Raw genomic sequence first — 22,691 nt, forward strand, 5'->3', positions numbered from 1 at the left:
AAAGGCACATTGCAGGTTTTCAGACTTGCAAAGTCTGATGACTTAATTACAGAGATGATGATAATTACAGGGGAAATGGCCAGTTCCCCTAAGACCTTGGACTCTGTTCAGTTTGCATCACCAGTTGAGAGCATATGTTTCTTAGATTCTTGCATCTGCATTGCAGCTGGAACGCAACTCTGTGATGATAAATTCCCAATGGCCCATGAGAAAGAATAAAAAAGAAACAGCCCTGTGTGGAAAACAACTACAACTACTCTCAGGACATTACCACACAAGCCCCTTTCTTGCCACAATTTCATTAGGTGATAAAGATGCAAACATACTGGTTTCAGAGCACCCATTGTCACCTATCTTGTCAATTGTACAACTGTGCCATCATGCTCTCTTCGGCACTCCCCCTTAACCCCACCTCCCTACCCTATGCCTTATGCCCTATCCAGCATGCCTTTTTTAAATTTTATTTTTATTGTCATTTTTCATGCAGAGTTTTGCTAAACCAATTTAAGCTTTCAAAGAAAGAGAGACAAGAAATAGAAAAAATAATTATAAGGGGGAGGAGGGAGAGGAAGAGCCATTTACCCCATGTAACTGCCAATTTTGCAACTACCTTGGCAGTGACATTTCAGCCCTGAGAACTAGCACGGTTGGGAGATCATTGATGGGTTTTCCCCGTCAAGGAAAAGGAACACCCTAATCACACTTCAGCGACATAGCAGCTATAGCTTAGAGGTGATATTGTGTGTTAAATATTGCTAAAAGCACTTTCCCCCCAGCTATAAATTTAGTTTAAAAGTAGGATGTAGTAATCTTCTAAGAGATGACATTAAAAAAATCAGGTAGAATAGGAAATGCTGGTATTGGGCAAATGATCCTACTGTAGAGTGTTAGTGTTAGACTAGGACTGAGGGGACCCAGGTTCAAAACATACATTTCACTGGAGGACTTTGCACCGTTCAACATCTCTTGGGAGCTTTTCAAACCACACAATAAGAGCATTATGATTCCACTATAACTGCCATGACAATAGCCTATGAATTCCTGAGATTTATACTTTATATAAAATTCTCAGATCAGCCAAACAGCACCAGACTAAAATTCCCATAGGAATCCACGGGAAGTTGCCACTGCAGTTAATGTGGAATCAGAGTGCTACAACTGATTAGTATGAACAGGCCCTAAGCCTTAGCCTGGATTCAGATGGGCATCGCCTCCCTATTTGACAGAGTTATTGTGAAGATAAGAATGACGTGAATGACCAACCTTGAGCTCCTTCAAGGAAAAACAGAAGAGAAATGCAATAAATACAGCCAATTAATGTAAACTAAAATCAAAAAGACAGACTCTAATAGGACATCCAGTGGACATTGAAAAAAATGATGCCTGGGATTCATGATCTTCGTTATCAAGGCATAATCTAGAATTATACATTCATGACTGGTTTATATTCATGATAACTGCATATGAGTCCATTCTCCTGTTGATCTGGACACAACAAACTGATGTGTTTTCCCATCTCCCTCCAGAGATCCAGTGCCAAAAAAGAATTGTGAGAAAGCAATCCTGTTTTTGAATGTTGCACCAGAGATTGCTCACCAGTCTGATAAAATCCCATTCAACAGGAGAACAGATCCCTGTCTCTTGCAGTGACTGGTGCCCACTAAGGCATGTTACAGACCCCCCCCTTTGGGGCATCCTGTAACCGGCCCTATCCCCCTGTATCGGGGCCTCAGCTGCCACAACGACAGCCTCTGAGGCCCCGATCCGCCGCTTCATGCCCCAAGGATACCCGATGGTGGCAGGGAGGAGGAGAAAGGGGCCGCTTGGCACCTTTCTCCCTTGCGTCGCTGGCACAGCCATCTAAATCACAGAAGGCGCTCCGTTTTGGAGCTCCTCCTTGCACCGCAGAAAGGGTGCTCTAGGCGCCCTTGCACGGTGCAACAATGTCACAACCACGCCACCTTGTTTGGAGGCGGTGCAGTGGTGACGTAGTCATGGCGGCGTCCATCTGTATAGGGCACGTCCATTTTGTATGGACTGGGTCCGTACTAGGATTAGGGGCGTCAAGAAGTGAAGCCCCTTTCTAACCCTAGTACGTGCTCGTTGCGTATTAGGGTGCCCGTTTGTAACGGGCCTTAGACAGGATTCAGGACAGAAGACACTACTTAGCTACGTAATTAAGGTAGTTATGTAACTTAGCTGGTAGAGAATCATGGCCTACATCTCCTGTCCCTAGACTATACACTTCCTCACTCATGACTCCATCCTTATGAGTAGAAGCACAGGCTGTAGGCATCTGAGATGACATGACATACCATTCATGAACCACAGTGTTTGAGAATTCCCTGTGGACTGATGTTCTGACCTAGACAGAATCTTCTTGCTACCACTCCCATGTATATTTATTGTAATAAAGAGTCCCAGCAAGAAAGAGGGAACTTGTAGGTTGCCTTGTCTGACTTCAGAGGTTCAGTTTTCTATGGTTAGATTTGTACTGCCCTGTTTTCTGTATCTGAGGGCATTCAAAAACATATCCTAGTTGGCCTCAGAAACATGAAAACCCTTTCTTCAGTTTTGTTGTTGTTGTTATCCACCCTCGAGTCAATCTTGACCCATGGCGACCCTGTAGGTGAGACATCTCCAAGTTTCCTTATCCCCCACTGCTCTGCTCAGGTCCTGCAAATTCATACCCATGACCTATTTTATAGAGTCCATCCATCTAGCATTCAGCCTTCCTCTTTTTATGCTTCCCTCTAGCTTTCCTAGCATTATTGTATTCTCCAATTAGTCATGCCTTCTCATGATGTGGCCAAAGTATGACAGCCTTAGTCAAGTCACCTTGGCTTCCAGAGAGATTTCTAGTTTGACCTCTTCTAGGGCCCATTTGTTTGACTTCTTGGCTGTCCATGGTATCCTCCGCAATCTTCCCCAGCATCACATTTCAAATGAATTGATTTTCTTCCTATCCACTTTCTCTGCTGTCCAGCTCTTGAATCCATAAATGGTAATAGGGAATACAATGGCTTGTACAATTCAAACTTTTGTGCTCAGTTGTATATCTTTACATTTTAGGATCTTTTCTAGTTCTTTCATAACTGCCCTCCCCTTTCTTAGTCTTCTTACGTTTTCTCGATTGCAGTCCCCAATCTGATCAATGTTTAATCCTAGGTATGAGAACTCTTTTACCATTTCTATTTCCTCATTGTGTAGGTTGAGTTTGTGTAAATCCTCAGTGGTCATTATTTTTTGTTGTCTTTAGGTTCAACAATAAGCCTGCCTTTACATTTTCTTTCTTGATTTTCCTTACTAGTTACTCTAAGTCTGTGATGTTTTATTTTAGTAGTTTTGTGCTGTCTGCATACCTAAGATTGTTCATATTCCTTCCTCCTATTTTCACTCCTACTTCTGTGTTCAAATCTGCTTTTCGTATAACATATTCTGCATACAAATTGAACAGATAGGATGAAAGGATACAACTTTGACTGACTTCCATGCCAATTGGGAACCATTCTGTTTTTCTGTGTTCTTTAATGACAATAGCCTCTTGTCCTGAGTACAGATTTCTCATCAGCACTAATAGACCTCAGTTTAGCTGAGGGCATTAACTGTGGCCTTTCTGGCACAGAGACATATTGAATTCAGGCTATTTGGATTTCAGGTTGAGTCTCCTTTACCTGGAATTCTGAAATCTGAAGTATTCCAAAATCCAAAACATATTTCATGGATGGCTGAGATAGTAACACCTTTGCTTTCTGACGGTTTGGTGTACACAAACTTTTTAAAATATTATATAAAATTGCCTTCAGGCTATGTGTATAAGATGTATATGAAATGAATTTTGTGTTCAGACTTGGGTCCCATCTCCAAGATATCTCATTATGTACATATATGCAAATATTCAAAATCCAAAACCATTCAAAATCCACACCCTCCAAAAAATTTCTGGTCCCAAGCATTTCAGATAAAGGAGACTCAGCTTGTATTGTAATGCATAGGGTTATTGGAAACTTCATTTTGTATGAAATAGAATGGCTGTGTAGGGCCAGATCTATGGAAAGCAGCTTCCTCATTTCCAAGTGCATTCACTTGTTACTTGTCCATTTCTAGGCCCAGTACAAGATCCTAGGTTTAATACTGAAAGCCCTCAGGCCTTATGAACTAAAAACCAAATGCATCACTTGCCCTGATGTGTAAAAAGTGCTGCTGATGACCTTTGAAGCCTTTAATAAATATCAGAATTAATATACAGTAGGATAATAAATATTAGGGGAAAAAAGAATGGGAAATATATAAATAGCTTTGCACCTGGTGCTAAGACCTAAATTCTGCTGAAAGGCTGGAAATATCGAAACAGAATAATCAACCAACATGACACCTAAAAGACTAGGGGAAATGAAGACATCTTTTAAAAAGTTAATATTTTCAAGGATTCTCTGGAGAGGGAAGGATAGGACCTTGCCAATGAGAAAGATTGTGTCTTAGATCAGTTTAGTCATTTCATCTCAAATGGTGAGTAGCGTCAAAGAAACCTCCCCTGAAGAGAATAACAAGATCGGTGAAGGTTCACATGGAATCAGATGCTCCTTAACTTCTCATCTTAGACTATTGCTGTTATTGTGTGTCTTCGTTTACACTTTATGATGATGCTACGGTGATCTTATCATGGGGATTTCTTGGCAAGATTTTCTCAGAGGTGTTTGCCTTTGCCTTCCTCTGAAACTGAGAAATTGTGACTTGTTCAAGGGCATTGGGTTTCATGGCCAAGCAGGGATTCGAACCCTAGTCTCCAGAATCCCAACGTTGAAACCACTATGCAATGCTGGCTGTCCATCCTAAACTGTATACATACATCTATAAGGCGAAATCAGCTCTCTGAATTATGAGTAGATGTGAAGCAGATAGTTGTGTGCTTGCCACAAGACAAGAGAGCTGTATGGCTTGAATGATTAGTCATAGATAGTAAGATGATGTTCATGGCCAGGCAATATTTTTCCAGGCTCCAGGAGTCCTCACAAGTCAAAGAATAGACTCTGTGCCAAAGAAACTCAGAAGGGCTACTCATCTGAATAAACCAGTTGATGTGCCCCTCATGACAATGACTGAGTATGTGGCAGTTTGCTGTGACCTTTTGGCTAAAGCAATTGTCAGTCCCAATGGCAGGGAAGAGAAGGAGGAATGGGCACACTCGTTCCTGTTTCTCCTTCCCCAAGGGCCTGTGCCTGACGAAATGGCGTAACGTGTCACTTCCATCAAAACAAACCAGGTCACATATCTAAGTCTTATAAAGTCGTGAACAGAAGAGAATTGAAGCAAGAGACAATTAAGCATGCCATGTTGAAATGGTCTATGGAGACTGGGAAAAATATCGACCTCGAACGATGGGAAAAGACTTGGTATGACAGTAATAAATTTACGTTATGTCAGAAGTATAAAGAAAACTTTTTCAAAACTACTGGCACTTGTCCCCAAACAAACTCAACCTGATATATAAGGTAGGGATGGCTTCTTGATGGTAATGTCAAAAACCAGATGCAAATTATATCCATATGTGGTGGGGATGTAAGGAAGCTGAAACATTTTGGCGACAAATATATGCAATGCTCACAGAAATCTTACAGAGCACAATACCTTGGGATCCACTTCTTTTCTTTTTGAATATGACCTCTGTAATGGACAAAAAAGTAGAACAGGAAAATAAAAGAATAATCTTATATATGGTTACGTCCGCAAGAATTATCTATGCTGGAAAATGGAAAAGGCCAGCTATACCAACAGGGGATGAATGGCTTGATAGACTATATGAGGCAATGGAAACGGACGTACTGACAGCTCGTATGAGAGAGAATACGGATGAAAAAGCAAACTTAATTGAAAAAGAAAGGAATTGTGTAAAAATATATATAGAAAAAACTTAAGAATGAAGAAAGATATATTGATTGATTTGTGTTAAGTGGTATCCAATTTCATAAGATATATATATTTAAAGATTTCTTTTCTCTGCTCCTTTTTTCATTCTCTCCTCTTCCTCCTTCTTTCTCTTTTCTTGTTCATAGAAATAGATTACTCGGTGAAAGAAACTTCTAAAGCCGAATTGGTTGGGAAATTATAATATATATAAAAGATAAAAATACACTCCTCTCCTTCCCAAAAAGTGGTAGTAGAAAATATGTATAGCCAATGCTGGGAATCTGCTGTGTTTGAATCTCTTTTTTGGATTGAGTTTATTAGATAAGAAACTTGATTAGTGAAAATAAATATAAGGATTAAACACCATCTAGGAAGTAAATAATAGATGAGACAAAAGATATTTTATTTATCTTGTTTTCGGAATGTTATTGTATATATGTATAGTAACGTATTGTCTTATGTTTTTTTTTCTAGAAGTATAACCATTTAATAAGAACTTAATTTAAAAAACCCATATCTTCCATCACCCCAAGTGAAGAGCACTATACTATACAGTCAGAATAAATCAGGTACACATGTTTTCTTTGGCTCTCCTCCGATTGTTCAAGGGCTAAAGCCTTTGAGGATAGACCTTTTCCACCCCTCAATTAACTGGAGCACTATGGTTTGCGTCTGTTTCTTGTGGAAGTCCCAAAGGAATCTGAGGCTGTTTATGGGACTAATCACAAAAACAACATAGTAGTTTGTGCCATGTCAATGCTGTATCTATAAAGACTCAATTCAGGATGCTATCTCATTTTAGCTGAGCATAAATCTCCTTCAACTCAGTGGGACCTACTTCTATGCAAACTCTTATGAAATTCCTCTGCAAGAAGCTTTGATATTTCATCTGGAGGACTAAAACACAGTTTGGAATCTGGCTCTTGATAAGGTTACCCAGTCATCTGTGGGGTGTGATTTCCTCTGGTTTCTTTCAAAACAGATTCAGCTTATAGTCACACAATTATGCTATCATCTATGTGTGCGACAATGCAAGTGTTTCAATGAGTTCAACTTTTGTAAGCGCACAATATGTTTTTCTTATCAGTACTCATTTTCTTCATTCCATTATCTTTCTTTGACAGCATGAGTTTGAACAACACTGGATACAAACAGCAAACAAAGACTCTGCCTCACATCTTTAATCCTAAATATGATGTCATAATTGGTCAATTTGTATCTATGATGTATGCTGAATTGCCTTTACAAAACTTTATGGCATATCCAAGCTCCACCACAATAGCAAGGTAAGCAGATAGATCCCCATCCACAAGAAACTGCATTGGAGTAATCATCCTCATTCCTCTTATCGCCTTCATTGCCTTTCTCTGAATTTGCTCCAACATGTTCATATCATTTTAAAAATGAAGTACCCAGAACTGATCACAGCTACCAAATGGAGATCATTGCACTCTAAAAAAAGGGACTTACCTTTGCTGGGATACAGTCACATTACGGTTTGCTATTGGGAATTATCACACAAAGAGAGCAGGCGGTGGGTTCTGACACTAGTAGGGCTGTGCATCTCCTCCAGGTTTATATTGAATTTAAGAGGAACTGTCTAACATACAGAATTAATTTTGGGAATAGGGATCAGCACATTGGGTAGTTCATTTGAGGCTCAAATTAAAAGCTAGAGCAGATCTATCATCCATTGTTTAAACCTCAACCTAACCCCTCAAAATCAAAAAGAAAACCAGAACATGTGCATGGAATCCTGGCCGAAGGGCCAATAACTATTACTTGTGGAAGTTCATGCATGAATCTCATTGGCATAAAGTGTGCTTGTTGCTCTAATATGAGATTGTAAGACTATGTGAAATTCTCTTTACAGTCTTATGCCAAAAAACTACCAGTATGTCCTTGCTTTTGTTTTTGCCATTCATGAAATCAACAACAATGACAGGCTGTTACCCAACATCACACTGGGATCCCAGATTTATGACAATGATTTTAATCCACTGAGAGCCTCTTGGGCCACTTTAGATCTGCTTTTCACCTCAGAAGGCAACCCTCTGAATTATCTCTGCAAGAGAGAGCAGAAGCTCATGGCCATCATTGGTGGGCTCACCTCCTACAACTCCATCCAAATGGCCAACATCTTAAATACATACAAGATTCCACAGGTATGTTTTTTCTTCTATTTTATTCTTCCAGATACACAGGGTTACCCTGTAGGAAACAAAGTTTACTCACTTAAAACATAATACCTTGAATTGTATTGGTTCCACCAAGTTCTTAATTGTTCTTCAAGTAGAGTGGACTGATTGAATCAATAGCTGAACGAAGTGTCAACTTGTTGGTCCATCCTATTGATTCAATGGGTCTCTCTAGTACAGAATGACAACAGTCAAGCCAATACATGTGTCACTTGCCTTCCCTTAGTAATGTTTGGTAGACTTCCCTCTGTTAAGTGAGATAAGTTCTCTTATGTTAAATGGTACTTTCCATCAATGCAATACAATGAGAAAGGATTAGCTATCTTTAGTCAATGTTTACACAATATTTCAAAACCAAATACAATAGATCTTCTTTTTCTGTATCAATCTGGTTAGAGGCCCCTCCTGAGAGTCTTCTGTAGGCCAGAAATCTCTCCCACAAAATGGGTTTTGGCTATAATATGACTGAGAATGACAGCTGTCCTATATAAAGTCAGACTGCCAATTTGTGTGGCTCAATTTTGCTAAACCATTGTTGAGGAACCTTTAGATATTGTCCAATTACATTTTCCACCATCCCTAACCTTTGATCATATTATCTGGGTCTGAATGGTGAGACATTGAGAGCAACAGATTCCTCACCTTCGCTCTACCATCAATAATACCAGGTTTTCAAGGGGTCAGAGATGTATCTTTTCAACCCTTAACCAACAATGCCAAGGAACCAACCTGGGAATTTCTGCATAGGAATCATGTGCTGTATCATAAAGTTGAACCCTCTCCGTCATTTTCTATTCATTGGAAAGTCCTCTCTGGTGATTTATTGGATGATACAGATGAGTTGGATGCATTTCTTAGGGCTTTTAATACATGTTTTATGATTTTATTAGCTCACCTATGGCCCACTTCATGACCCTGTCCTGAGAGATAAAACTCACTTCCCCTCCTTCTTTGGGATGATTCCGAATGAAAGGCTTCAATATGAAGGGATTGTGCAGCTCCTGAAGCATTTTGGATGGAACTGGGTGGGTCTTCTCCTTTCAGATGATGACAATGGAGAAACGTTTCTTCGAACCCTGAAACCAAAGCTCTCACAGAGCAATATTTGCCTGGCAATGACTGAGGTGATTCCAACTGTGGGAAGCTTCAGATCAATAGTTCATCATGATGCCATCGAGAGGATTTGTTCCATCCTCTGGTTGTCTAAACTCAATGTATTCATTGCCCATGGGAATTATCACTCTATGGATGGCTTACGAATAATTCTTGTAAAATTTGAATTTATTGATATGCATCCCATGGAGAGGGTTTGGGTCATAACTTCTCAGTGGGATGTCACAACTCTTTTCCCTTGGAATAAACTCACAGTAAGATCCCTCAATGGCAGCTTGTCTTTCTCACACCACACAAACGCAGTGCCAGGATTTCAGGATTTTCTTGAGGCCATAAATCCATATGAGTCAAGAATACATTTAATCCAGCTGTTTTGGTCATTTGCTTTTCTCTGTTCATTAGCATCAAATGCCATTTATGAAGTGAACCTGGTTAACTGCACTGGGAAGGAGAACCTGAGTCACCTCCCTGGAACTGTGTTTGAAAGAAGACTATCTGGCCTGAGCTACAGCATCTACAATTCTGTTTATGTTGTAGCACATTCTCTACATGCTTTATATTCATGGAGAGACAAACAAATAAGAAATGGGATCAGAAATAGACAGAAATATTTGAAAGTGCAGCCATGGCAGGTAAGTCATGCCCCTTCCCATTACCCATCAAATATAAGGATCCCACTTAATGGGATTTTTTGGTTTGAAGAAGTGCTGTTGTTGGTCCATTGTCCAAACCACAGAATGAGATGATGATCTTCCTGCTTGGACCATAGTCTGCCAGTGATACGTGCTCCACACTATTTGGAATTACATTGGAATTTAAGCCACATCTCCACGTATCTCTTGTACCATGTATAAACCCCATATTATGATTATTTTTGACTTTGTGAAGTGAGTTTCTTCAGTTTCCCAAATTCCACAGCCATACACAGAGATCAGAGATATTACGGTGTGGATTGACTTTGGTGTTTAGTAATATATCTTGGCATTTGAAGATCTTGTTGAGTTCCTTCATATCCACCCTTCCACTTCTTGGTCTTCTTCTGCATTTTTAATTATAATCCCTACTTTCATTGATGACTAAATCAGGGTAGAGCAAAACAATTTCAGTGTCTTCATCATCAGCTCTGAATTTCTGTAAATCATCTTTTGTCACCATTCTTATCTTATTAATGTTTAGCCTTAGCTATGCTTTTGCAGTTTTCTTCTTAACTTTCATTAGCAGGCATTTCAGGTCTTTGTTATTTTGTGCAAAGAATATATTTTCACTTGCATATTTATGGATAGTTCTTCCTCCAGTCTTTCAAATTTCCTTCATCCAAGTCAAGTTCCATTTTTTTGGTGGGAAACACCATGTATGTAAATAAAATAGTAAAAAGGGGTGGGTTTTTTGTTGAAAAAGTGTGCCTTTTCTGCAGTTTTTGCACATCTGCATTATCGGTTAATATTCTTCACTTTCCCATGTAACTTTGGTTATCATCGCACAAGTTCACCCTCCGTCTGTTGAAAATGCATGACCATCTGAATGCATACAACGCAGATGGACAGCCACACATATGATAATGTGCATTTCTGTAGATTTCAGTGGATACTCCAGTAAAAACTGCGGAATCTTTTTCTACAGAGTTAAATGAGTTTTTCTGGGGGAGAGGAGGTACAACAAGCCTGAATTCCTATGAATTGCATGTGACTGGATCATATTCTATTCAACTGGAATAAGGAATATGTCCAACCCTTGGTGATCTGTTAAATATCCATTTATCTGATTTAATTAATTTTTTGTTGTTTTTACTTGGAATTGTTTTAAATTGTCTACATTGCTTTTATTGCCTTGAGATCTCATGGTCGAAAGTGGGATAGAAATATATTAATAAAATAATAAATAAATAATTACTTTGAAGCCCCAGCTTCAAAGGGGCTGGAAGTTGCTTTATTTTGCCTGTCTGTTCCACCCCATAATCTCACATGTTGGATTTAATAGCACAGGACCTGTGGAACTTTTCCGTTCAGAAAGCTCTGATTTTGTCTCTTTCAGTGAATATACACTGCAGAAATAAAGCGGTTGGATACCACTTTAGCTGTCATGGGTACATCCTATGGAATCCTGGGATTTGTTGTGTGGTGAGATATTCAGCCTGGTCTTTCAGAATGCTCTGGTGCCTTATCAAATTACTATTCCCAGGATTCTGTGGGATAAGTCATGGCAGTTCAAGTGGTATCCAATTGCTTTATTTCTGGAGTGCAGCTGCATCCTTTCTTGGAGCCTTTATGTAGGCTTCATTTAGAAGGCTAAAGCTAGGTGCTGCTCACCTTTTGATTGTGAATGACTTTACTACTATAAAGTACATACTAATCATATTATTAATATATGTCTGTTCCCTATGAGACAGGTCATAAATATGTGTAAGCATGATGTATATCTAAATTTTGACTGACGTAGCCAAGCAGCTGGTATCCCCTGGCTAGTCTACAGGTGAATTTTGCTGACAAAGAGGCTTGCTGTGTCATGTTGAAAGTCTTGCCCACCTCTGTTTTATTCTTCATTTCTTAAGGAATAGAACTGCCATTTTGTTATCCATCCCTGAAGCTTCTTAATTATGAAATATTAAGCACTTTCAGCTGAGTTTTTAGATAAAAATTGATAATGTGCCAAGAGAGGGCCTGGGAGTCTTTCATGGGCTTCCTACCAATGAGAGTAGAAAATACTCCACTGTAGGGAGAACTGAAGGACAGAAGGAGAGATTGCTCCCTTCTTGTATCATTGTTGCGCTACGTTTTCCTTTGAGAGGGGAGGTAACTATTGATGTATACGGAGGGATTCCACCAAAGCAAGAGAGAGAATGATCTCTCCCTGCTTTGTCGGGTGTGTCTCCTAATCCCAGGCCTGTTTCTGTGTTTTGCAGCTATTCCTTGTTCAGTTTACAAAATTCAGTGAATACACTTTTAGTATTATGGGTTCTGTGTAGAGTGGTTAAATCAATGATAAGAATGAGTTGACAAAGCTGAGATGACAGGAAATTACAGAGAGATAACCATTGACACTTTCCCTACCATTACACTGAGTGTTATCTATTTTCTTCAATAAAGCTTTGCTCTTTCCTGAGGAACATTCACTTTAACAATAGTGTTGGAGAAGAAATACTTTTCAATGAGTATGAAGACCAGGAATTTGGATATGATATTATCAACTTGATCACGTTCCCCAACCAAAGCTTCCAGAAAGTCCAAGTTGGGAGGATGGATCCCAAAGCTCCTGATGGAAAGCGGTTCAGCATTAACGGAAGTGCCATTTCGTGGAATCACAAGTTTCAACAGGTAGAGATAATTTTGGGTTAACGCTTTCAGTTACCTAGTTTGTTCCTGTGGTTAGAGAATGAGATTGCACTATTCATCTTGCATACATACACTGGGCCTGTGAGATTTCTAGTCAATGCATGGACTAAAGCATATGATCCATATACGCACCTACCACAAGCACCTGTTAGAAAACACATACTTTAAATTACTTTCCATGCTGCACTGGGTGCCAATGGTCAATATCTTTCCTCCATAATTCTTGGGTCCAATCAGGAGGAAAACTAAAATCCAGGATGTATCAATAGTTATATGTTAGTATTTTATTGATTGTAAATTTTAATTGTATTTGTATGTGTATCTGTATTCATTTTATTGGATGTAATCCTGCCTCGGTCCTCAAGGAGAGGTGGGAAATGTATTATTATTATTATTATTATTCTTGTTATTATTATTATTGCAAATTCCCACAGATATATATTTTGTTCAGTACTGCAGAAAAACAAACAAACTATGAGATGGGCTTTGTTTGCTTTCATTTTCGAAGGGTTCATGGCTTGGCATGTAGTTAGTCTGCAGTCCCTCCATTGCTGGAGCGCTTCTTCTCAGGCAAGCTGCTCTGATAGCCTTTTAGCTGAAGAGTGGTGTGTGTGTGTGTGTGTGTGTGTGTATAATTAATTAATCCATCAATGCCTCCCATTCACACTGCTTTTCCACCATTGATGAACGTGTGATAAGTTCCTCCTGAAGCAGTTCCGCTATGCAGGCAGTGATGTGATGTGAAAGGGCATGATTCTGCTCCTCCTTTCCTTCCTTGTCCTTACTGTCCTTAAGTAGGGATAAGTGTTTCCCCCTCCCCATTTCTTTCCCATTCTTTCTTTGAGACTTTATCACATGACACTTCAAAAGTGGATTTAGAGAAGGATAGTAGCATCTGTGGCTGTACCTTATCATACAACGCTATGTCTTTTCATTTGCTGGTCTCTATTCCCCCCCATTGCTGGAGTGCTCCTTCTCATTGATGGGCAAAACCCATCACTGCCTCCCAATCACACTGTTTTTCCTCTGTTGATGCATGTGTGATACATTCCTCCTGAAGCAGTTCCAATATTCAGGCAGTCATGTGGTGTGAATGGATATGATTCTGCTCCTCTCCACCTCTCCTCCTTAATATACCAAAGTAGGATATAGTTCCCCCCGCATATTTCTATTCCTTCTTTCTTTCTTTCTTTCTTTCTTTCTTTCTTTCTTTCTTTCTTTCTTTCGTTCCAGTGGATTGCTATTATCATATCATTGTAATAATAATAATAATAATAATAATAATAATAATAATAATACAGCCTGCTGAGAAGACCATAGGGCAGAGATGCAGGATTTTGAAGGCCAGTGTGTGGAAGTCAAAGGCTAGGACCATGGAGATTTGCAAGAACTGGATTATAGTCCTGTTCTGGTATGTTTGAAGTTCCTAGATTAATGAAATAGTGATGCCTTAGGGCCTGGCATAATTAGGTCTTTGGCCTCCCAAAATACTATTTACAACCTCCATTACCACTATATAGTTTCTCATTACACTTCTAGTGTAGTTTAATTTTCTAATCGAAGAATTAATTCCACTTTTAGTTGGTTCTATAGACTTATGCCACAAAACTCAAAATTAAAGAAGTACAGCTGTAACAATCTTGTCTATTTCCCCCTCCAATTTCCTTCTTGTTGTTTCTCACCAGACAGTTCCTCGCGCCACATGTGTTGACAGCTGCAGCCCTGGTTTCACCAGGATTGTCCAGCCAGTGGAGCAAATTTGTTGCTATGGATGTGCTCAGTGCCCTGAAGGGGGAATTTCACCTTATGCTGGTGAGTACAAAATAGTTATTTGGGAAGGGGTGGTCCAGATTCTTTCATGGTGGGCTTACTGACCAAGACATTCAGCATGAAAAATCTGCTCATTGATTGTAAGCTAGAATGGACATGTGAAATTTTTCATACATCCCTTTTGTTAATATTATGAGGAAACTGCAGAGAATATTTGGCACCGGGTACTTTTCATTGGGCAGTATCAAATATTTCTTACATAACACAAGTGACTGTGATGTGATGCCTGTTAAAACTAGAAGTTACATAGTAGAAACACTGAGGTTTTGTTGCTGAATTTCAGATACAGATCAATGTGAGAAATGCCCGGAAGAGCAGCATCCGAACAAAAACCAGACTCACTGTATTCCCAAAACTGTGACCTACCTATCATACAGTGAACCCTTGGGAGCAACTTTGGCTGGCTGTACCACTTTGTTTTCCACCATCACCATTCTAGTGGCCTGGGTTTTCATTCACCACCGACATACTCCTCTTGTCAAAGCCAACAACTGGAACATTACATGTGTCTTGCTTGCCTCACTTTTACTTTGCCTTCTGTCCTCCTTCCTTTTCATTGGAAGACCTGGGAAAGTGTCCTGCCTCCTGCGACAAACCATGTTTGGCATCATCTTCTCAACTGCTGTTTCATCTGTCTTGGCCAAAACCATTACTGTGGTTTTGGCTTTCATGGCCACCAAGCCAGGAAACAGAATGAGGAAATGGGTTGGAAATAGACTGGGACTATCTATTGTTGTTCTGTGTTCACTAATTCAAAGTGGGATCTGTGTTATATGGCTGACAACATGTCCTCCCTTCCCAGAGCTTGACATGCACTCCCAGATTAGTGAGATCATAGTGCAATGCAATGAAGGCTCAGATGTCATGTTCTATATTGTCCTGGGCTACATGGGTCTTCTGGCCATCACCAGCTTCACGGTGGCTTTCTTTGCCAGGAAGTTGCCCGATAGTTTCAATGAAGCCAAGCTGATCACCTTCAGCATGTTGGTGTTTTGTACTGTTTGGGTCTCTTTTGTCCCTTCCTACCTAAGTACCAAAGGGAAATACATGGTGGCTGTGGAGATCTTATCCATCTTGGCTTCCAGTCTTGGTTTACTGGGTTGCATCTTCTTCCCCAAAACCTACCTTATAATCCTGAGACCTGAACTAAACAGCAGAGAGCAACTAGTAAGAAAAAAATGAGGATGATCTTCACATTTATTTCTTAATATTCCTTGACCCACTTTACATTGCTGTATTCCTGTTTTGGAGGTTTAGGCCCACTGCAGAATTAAAGCAGCATGACACCACTTTAACTTCCATGACTCTATCTTTCAGACTTGACCAAACTCAGAACCAATGTGCATCAAAGAGTCCAGTGTATTGAAACAACAGAGAACTTTACTGAATGGTCATAGTCAGCAATTCACCAGTAGGCGTTTAAACCAGAACTGCCCCCCAACAGCCAAGCAATATATAAAAAACCCAGAAATCCAAACTCCACCTGAACTCCATTCGGCCCCAAAACTAGCACCCACCTCCAATTCCCATTGCTTCTTCCCCCCTACTAGCCAACCCCCCCTTGTCAACCTTCTCACCAACTCTGTCTCTTTCAGACTCAGGCATTTCCACCATCCACCCCTCTTTTCCTCACTACCAGACACCATTCCGATGCAGCCCACATCTTACACATTCCAAATCTACCCTTCCCAAAACTATCCTAAACAGCTGCACATATCCTATTTTCCCCTATGCCAACTAGGTATCTAATTCCCCATAAGCCACAGTAACTATTAGCCTACCCATCAGCCCAGGCAAAGAAGCATATAACATAATTTCTCATTTGAAAAGAAAACATCACAAGACCATTCCGAATCTATCTGACAAAATCCATGAAGAACTCTGACAGCATGCAGGTTCTGATAGTCCACCCCCTCAAAAAAAACCAAAACATTACAAACATTAAATTTGTATTTTTGACTTATTAATTTATTGCTGCATGCAGAACTGGCTTTGAATGGAGCTGTTCATAAGAGCATAGGGCATTCACCATTTGAAATTGTTTATGGCCATGAACCTAAGTTGTTGCCCACACTGTCAGTTGACTCATCCGATCCTGTGTCGGTGACCCAGTGAATCTCTAAGTTGAATTAAAAATAATAATAATTGTAAACCTCTGTGATAGCCTGTAGGGCTGAAGGGCAGTGCATAAATACCGTAAATAAATAAGTAAATAAGGATGCTTGGCCGCACATCAGGGACCAAAAAGAGACTATAAAAAGTTTGCTGATAGACATCAAAATTTGGGGTGGGACTTAAAACTGGGTGGCAAGATATACTTATCAACCAAACATTTGAAAACAAGGCACCCTACTAAGAAGCTGAGACCTAAATTTTTAGGGCTTTTTGAAATCAAGCGACCAGTGAATAATGTAAAGGCAGATTTGAGTTTGCCAAAAGCATATAGACATTTACACCCTGTTTTTCATTTCAGCCTGCTGAAAAGTGCCCTGACCAGTGAATGCTAGAGGACTGAAGAAGCTCCTCCTTTGCCAGTGCTAATAGATGGGGAGCTTAACTTTGAAATAGTGTTAGTATTAGACTAGGACTGAGGGGACCCAGGTTCAAAGCATACATTTCATTGGAGGACTTTGCACCGTTCAACATCTCTTGGGAGCTTTTCAAACCACACAATAAGAGCACTATGATTCTACTATAACTGCCATGACAACAGCCTATGAATTCCTGAGATTTATACTTTATATGAATGAATGAATGAAATTTTATTTCTATACCGCTATTACTATACAGATCACAGAGGTTTACAAGAATGAATAACACAACATGACAACACATATACCAACAGTGCAAACAAAACCCCCCATACCAATTAAAAGCTATACATAATACTCTAAAACCATTCCATTACAACCATTAACAATTTAAAACCATATTAAAACCATACAACAAAATAGCTGGATCGAACAATATGCAACAAGGGAGGAAAAGATAGTATTAAGGCACAGGGGGGAAAGCTTGGCGGAAAAGAAAGGTCTTCAAATTTTTCCTAAACAGATCTAGAGTGGTGACTGAGAGGAGCTCATCGGGCAAGGAGTTCCAAATCTGCGGGGCTGAGATGGAGAATGCCCTTTGTGAAGAAGAAATATATCTTGATTTTGGAACTCTTAATAGATGTTTTCCGCCCGATCTGAGAGTGCGGGGTGGATTGTATGGGGAGAGGCGGTCCTCCAAGTACCCTGGGCCCAAGCCATAAAATTCTCAGACAAGTCAAATAGCACCAGACTACAATTCCCATAGGAATCCATGGGAAGTTGCCACTGCAGTTAACGTGGAATCAGATTGCTACAACTGATTAGTATGAACAGGCCCTAAGCCTTAGCCCGGATTCAGATGGGCATCCCCTCCCTATTTGACAGTTATTGTGCAGATAAGAATGGCGTGAATGACCAACCTTGAGCTCCTTCAAGGAAAAGCAGGAGAGAAATGCAACAAATACAGACAATTAATGTAAACTAAAAGCAAAAAGACAGGCTCTAATAGGACATCCAGTGGAAATTGAAAAAAAAATGATGCCTGGGATTCATGATCTTGGTTATCAAGGCATAATCTAGAATTATGCATTCATGACTGGTTTATATTCATGATAACCGCATATGAGTCCATTCTCCTGTTGATCTGGACACAACAAACCGATGTTTTTTCCCATCTCCCTCCAGAGATCCAGTGCAAAAAAAGAATTGTGAGAGAGCAATCCTGTTTTTGAATGTTGCACCAGAGATTGCTCACCAGTCTGATACATCCCATTCAGCAGGAGAACAGATCCCTGTCTCTTGCAGTGACTGGTGCCCACTTAGGCGTGTTACAGACTGCCCCTTTGGGGTAGCCTGTAACTGGCCCTTTCCCCCCTGTATCGGGGCCTCAGCTGCCAAAACGGCAGGCTCTGAGGCCCTGATCCGCCGCTTTCCAGGCTGCGGGGAAGCGGCAAAAAGGCCGCTTCTATGTGGCCTGGAAAGGGATGTCCTTGGGGCTTCATGCCCCAAGGACACCCGATGGCGGCGGGGAGGAGGAGAAAGGGGCCGCTTGACCCCTTTGTCCTTTGCATCGCTGGCGCAGCCATCTAAAGGAAGGAGCTCTGTTTCGGAGCTCCTTCTCATGCTGCAGAAAGGGCGCTCTAGGCGCCCTTGCATGGTGCGATGACGTCACAACGGCGCCGCCTCGTTTGGAGGCAGTGCAGTGGTGACATAGTCATGGTGACATCCATCTGCATAAGGCGCCTCCACTTCGTATGGACTGGGTCCATACTAGGGTTAGGGGCGTCAAGAAGTGAAGCCCCTTTCTAACCCTAGTATGTGCTCGTCGCATACTAGGGTGCCTGTTTGTAATGGGCCTTAGACAGGATTCAGGACAGAAGACACTACTTAGCTACGTAATTAAGGTAGTTATGTAATTTAGCTGGTAGAGAATCATGGCCTACATCTCCTGTCCCTAGACTATACACTTCCTCACTCATGACTCCATGAGTGAGTAGAAGCACAGGCTGTAGGCATCTGAGATGACATGACATACCATTCATGAACCACAGTGTTTGAGAATTCCCTGTGGACTGATGTTCTGACCTAGATAGAATCTGCTTGCAACCATTCCTATGTATATTTATTGCAACAAAGAGTCCCAGCAAGAAAAAGGGAACTTATAGGTTGCCTTGTCTGACTTCCGAGGTTCAGTTCTCTATGGTTAGATTTGTTCTGACCTGCATTCTGTATTCTGAGGGCATTCAAAAACACATCCTTGTTGGCCTCAGAAACATGAAAACCCTTTCTTCTGTTGTTGTTGTTATCCACCCTCGAGTCAATCTCGACCCATGGCGACCCCGTAGATGAGACATCTCCAAGTTTCCTTATTCCCCACTGCTCTGCTCAGTTCCTGCAAATTCATACCCATGACCTATTTTAAAGTCCATCCATCTAGCATTCAGCCTTCCTCTTTTTATGCTTCCCTCTAGATTTCCTAGCATTATTGTGTTCTCCAATGAGTCATGCCTTCTCATGATGTGGCCAAAGTATGACAGCCTTATTCAAGTCACCTTGGCTTCCAGAGAGATTTCTAGTTTGACCTCTTCTAGGGCCCGTTTGTTTGACTTCTTGCTGTCCATGGTATCCTCCGCAATCTTCCCCAGCACCACATTTCAAATGAATTGATTTTCTTCCTATCCACTTTCTCTGCTGTCCAGCTCTTCAATCCATAAATGGTAATAGGGAATACAGTGGCTTGTACAATTCAAACTTTTGTGCTCAGAGAATAACAAGATCGGTGAAGGTTCACATGGAATCAGATGCTCCTTAACTTCTCGTCTTAGACTATTGCTGTTATTGTGTGTCTTCGTTTACACTTTATGATGATGCTATGGTGATCTTATCATGGGGATTTCTTGGCAAGATTTTCTCAGAGGTGTTTGCCTTTGCCTTCCTCTGAAACTGAGAAAGTGTGACTTGTTCAAGGGCATTGGGTTTCATGGCCAAGCAGGGATTCGAACCCTAGTCTCCAGAATCCCAACGTTGAAACCACTATGCAATGCTGGCTGTCCATCCTAAACTGTATACATACATCTATAAGGAGAAATCAGCTCTCTGAATTATGAGTAGATGTGAAGCAGATAGTTGTGTGCTTGCCACAAGACAAGAGAGCTGTATGGCTTGAATGATTAGTCATAGATAGTAAGATGATGTTCATGGCCAGGCAATATTTTTCCAGGCTCCAGGAGTCCTCACAAGTCAAAGAATAGACTCTGTGCCAAAGAAACTCAGAAGGGCTACTCATCTGAATAAACCAGTTGATGTGCCCCTCATGACAATGACTGAGTATGTGGCAGTTTGCTGTGACCTTTTGTCTAAAGCAATTGTCAGTCCCAATGGCAGGGAAGAGAAGTAGGAATGGGCACACTCGTTCCTGTTTCTCCTTCCCCAAGGGCCTGTGCCTGACGAAATGGCGTAACGTGTCACTTCCGGCACGCATGCCATAGGTTCACCATCATAGCTTTAGCAGTAAGATTTGGCTTGATAGACTACATGAGGCAATGGAAACGGACGTACTGACAGCTCGTATGAGAGAGAATATGAGAGAGAATACGGATGAAAAAGCAAACTTAATTGAAAAAGAATGGAATTGTGTAAAAATATATAGAGAAAAAACTTAAGAATAGAGAAAGATATATTGATTGATTTGTGTTAAGTAGTATCCAATTTCATAAGATATATATATTTAAAGATTTCTTTTCTCTGCTCCTTTTTTCATTCTTTCCTCCTCCTCCTTCTTTCTCTTTTCTTGTTCATAGAAATAGATTACTCGGTGAAAGAAACTTCTAAAGCCGAATTGGTTGGGAAATTATAATATATATAAAAGATAAAAATACACTCCTCTCCTTCCCAAAAAGCGGAAGTAGAAAATATGTATAGCCAATGCTGGGAATCTGCTGTGTTTGAATCTCTTTTTTGGATTGAGTTTATTAGATAAGAAACTTGATTAGTGAAAATAAATATAAGGATTAAACACCATCTAGGAAGTAAATAATAGATGAGACAAAAGATAATTTATTTATCTTGTTTTCGGAATGTTATTGTATATATGTATAGTAACGTATTGTCTTATGTTTTTTTTTCTAGAAGTATAACCATTTAATAAGAACTTAATTTAAAAAACCCATATATTCCATCATCCCAAGTGAAGAGCACTATACTATAGAGTCAGAATAAATCAGGTAAACATGTTTTCTTTGGCTCTCCTCCGATTGTTCAAGGGCTAAAGCCTTTGAGGATAGACCTTTTCCACCCCTCAATTAACTGGAGCACTATGGCTTGCGTCTGTTTCTTGTGGAAGTCCCAAAGGAATCTGAGGCTGTTTATGGGACTAATCACAAAAACAACATAGTAGCTTGTGCCATGTCAATGCTGTATCTATAAAGACTCAATTCAGGATGCTATCTCATTTTAGCTGAGCATAAATCTCCTTCAACTCAGTGGGACCTACTTCTATGCAAACCCTGATGAAATTCCTCTGCAAGAAGCTTTGATATTTCATCTGGAGGACTAAAACACAGTTTGGAATCTGGCTCTTGATAAGGTTACCCAGTCATCTGTGGGGTGTGATTTCCTCTGGTTACTTTCAAAACAGATTCAGCTTATGATCACACAATTATGCTATCATCTATGTGTGCGACAATGCAAGTGTTTCAATGAGTTCAACTTTTGTAAGCGCACAATATGTTTTTCTTATCAGTACTCATTTTCTTCATTCCATTATCTTTCCTTGACAGCATGAGTTTGAACAACACTGGATACAAACAGCAAACAAACGCTCTGCCTCAAATCTTTAATCCTCAATACGATCTCATAATTGGTGAATTTGTATCTATGATGTATGCTGAATTGCCTTTACACAACTTTATGGCATATCCAAGCTCCAACACAATAGCAAGGTAAGCAGATAGATCCCCTTCCACAAGAAACTGCATTGGAGTAATCATCCTCATTCCTCTTATCGCCTTCATTGCCTTTCTCTGAATTTGCTCCAACATGTTCATATCATTTTTAAAATGAAGTACCCAGAACTGATCACAGCTACCAAATGGAGATCATTGCACTCTAAAAAAAGGGACTTACCTTTGCTGGGATACAGTCACATTACGGTTTGCTATCGGGAATTATCACACAAAGAGCGCAGGCGGTGGGTTCTGACACTAGTAGGGCTGTGCATCTCCTCCAGGTTTATATTGAATTTAAGAGGAACTGTCTAACATACAGAATTAATTTTGGGAATAGGGATCAGCACATTGGGTAGTTCATTTGAGGCTCAAATTAAAAGCTAGAGCAGATCTATCATCCATTGTTTAAACCTCAACCTAACCCCTCAAAATCAAAAAGAAAACCAGAACATGTGCATGGAATCCTGGCCGAAGGGCCAATAACTATTACTTGTGGAAGTTCATGCATGAATCTCATTGGCATAAAGTGTGCTTGTTGCTCTAATATGAGATTGTAAGACTATGTGAAATTCTCTTTACAGTCTTATGCCAAAAAACTACCAGTATGTCCTTGCTTTTGTTTTTGCCATTCATGAAATCAACAACAATGCCAGGCTGTTACCCAACATCACACTTGGATCCCAGGTTTATGAGAATGCTTTTAATCCACTGAGAGCCTCTTGGGCCACTTTAGATCTGCTTTTCACCTCAGAAGGCAACCCTCTGAATTATCACTGCAAGAGAGAGAAGAAGCTCATGGCCATCATTGGTGGGCTCACCTCCTACAACTCCATCCAA

General features: G+C 40.3%; 1 protein-coding gene across 1 annotated transcript; it reads left to right on the forward strand.

Moving 5' to 3' along the window:
- Nucleotides 1-8,036: 8,036 nt before the first annotated feature.
- LOC149303990 (vomeronasal type-2 receptor 26-like) lies at nt 8,037-15,559 on the forward strand. Its single transcript, XM_089480519.1, has 4 exons — nt 8,037-8,072; nt 12,302-12,529; nt 14,233-14,359; nt 14,661-15,559. The coding sequence occupies exons 1-4, from the start codon at nt 8,037-8,039 to the stop codon at nt 15,557-15,559; spliced, it is 1,290 nt and encodes a 429-aa protein (XP_089336645.1).
- Nucleotides 15,560-22,691: the final 7,132 nt, after the last annotated feature.

The sequence above is a fragment of the Sceloporus occidentalis genome, unplaced genomic scaffold (assembly GCF_023333645.1).
Source record: "Sceloporus occidentalis isolate IW3139 unplaced genomic scaffold, rSceOcc1.0.p SCAF_14, whole genome shotgun sequence".
In the NCBI taxonomy this organism is placed as follows: domain Eukaryota; kingdom Metazoa; phylum Chordata; class Lepidosauria; order Squamata; family Phrynosomatidae; genus Sceloporus; species Sceloporus occidentalis.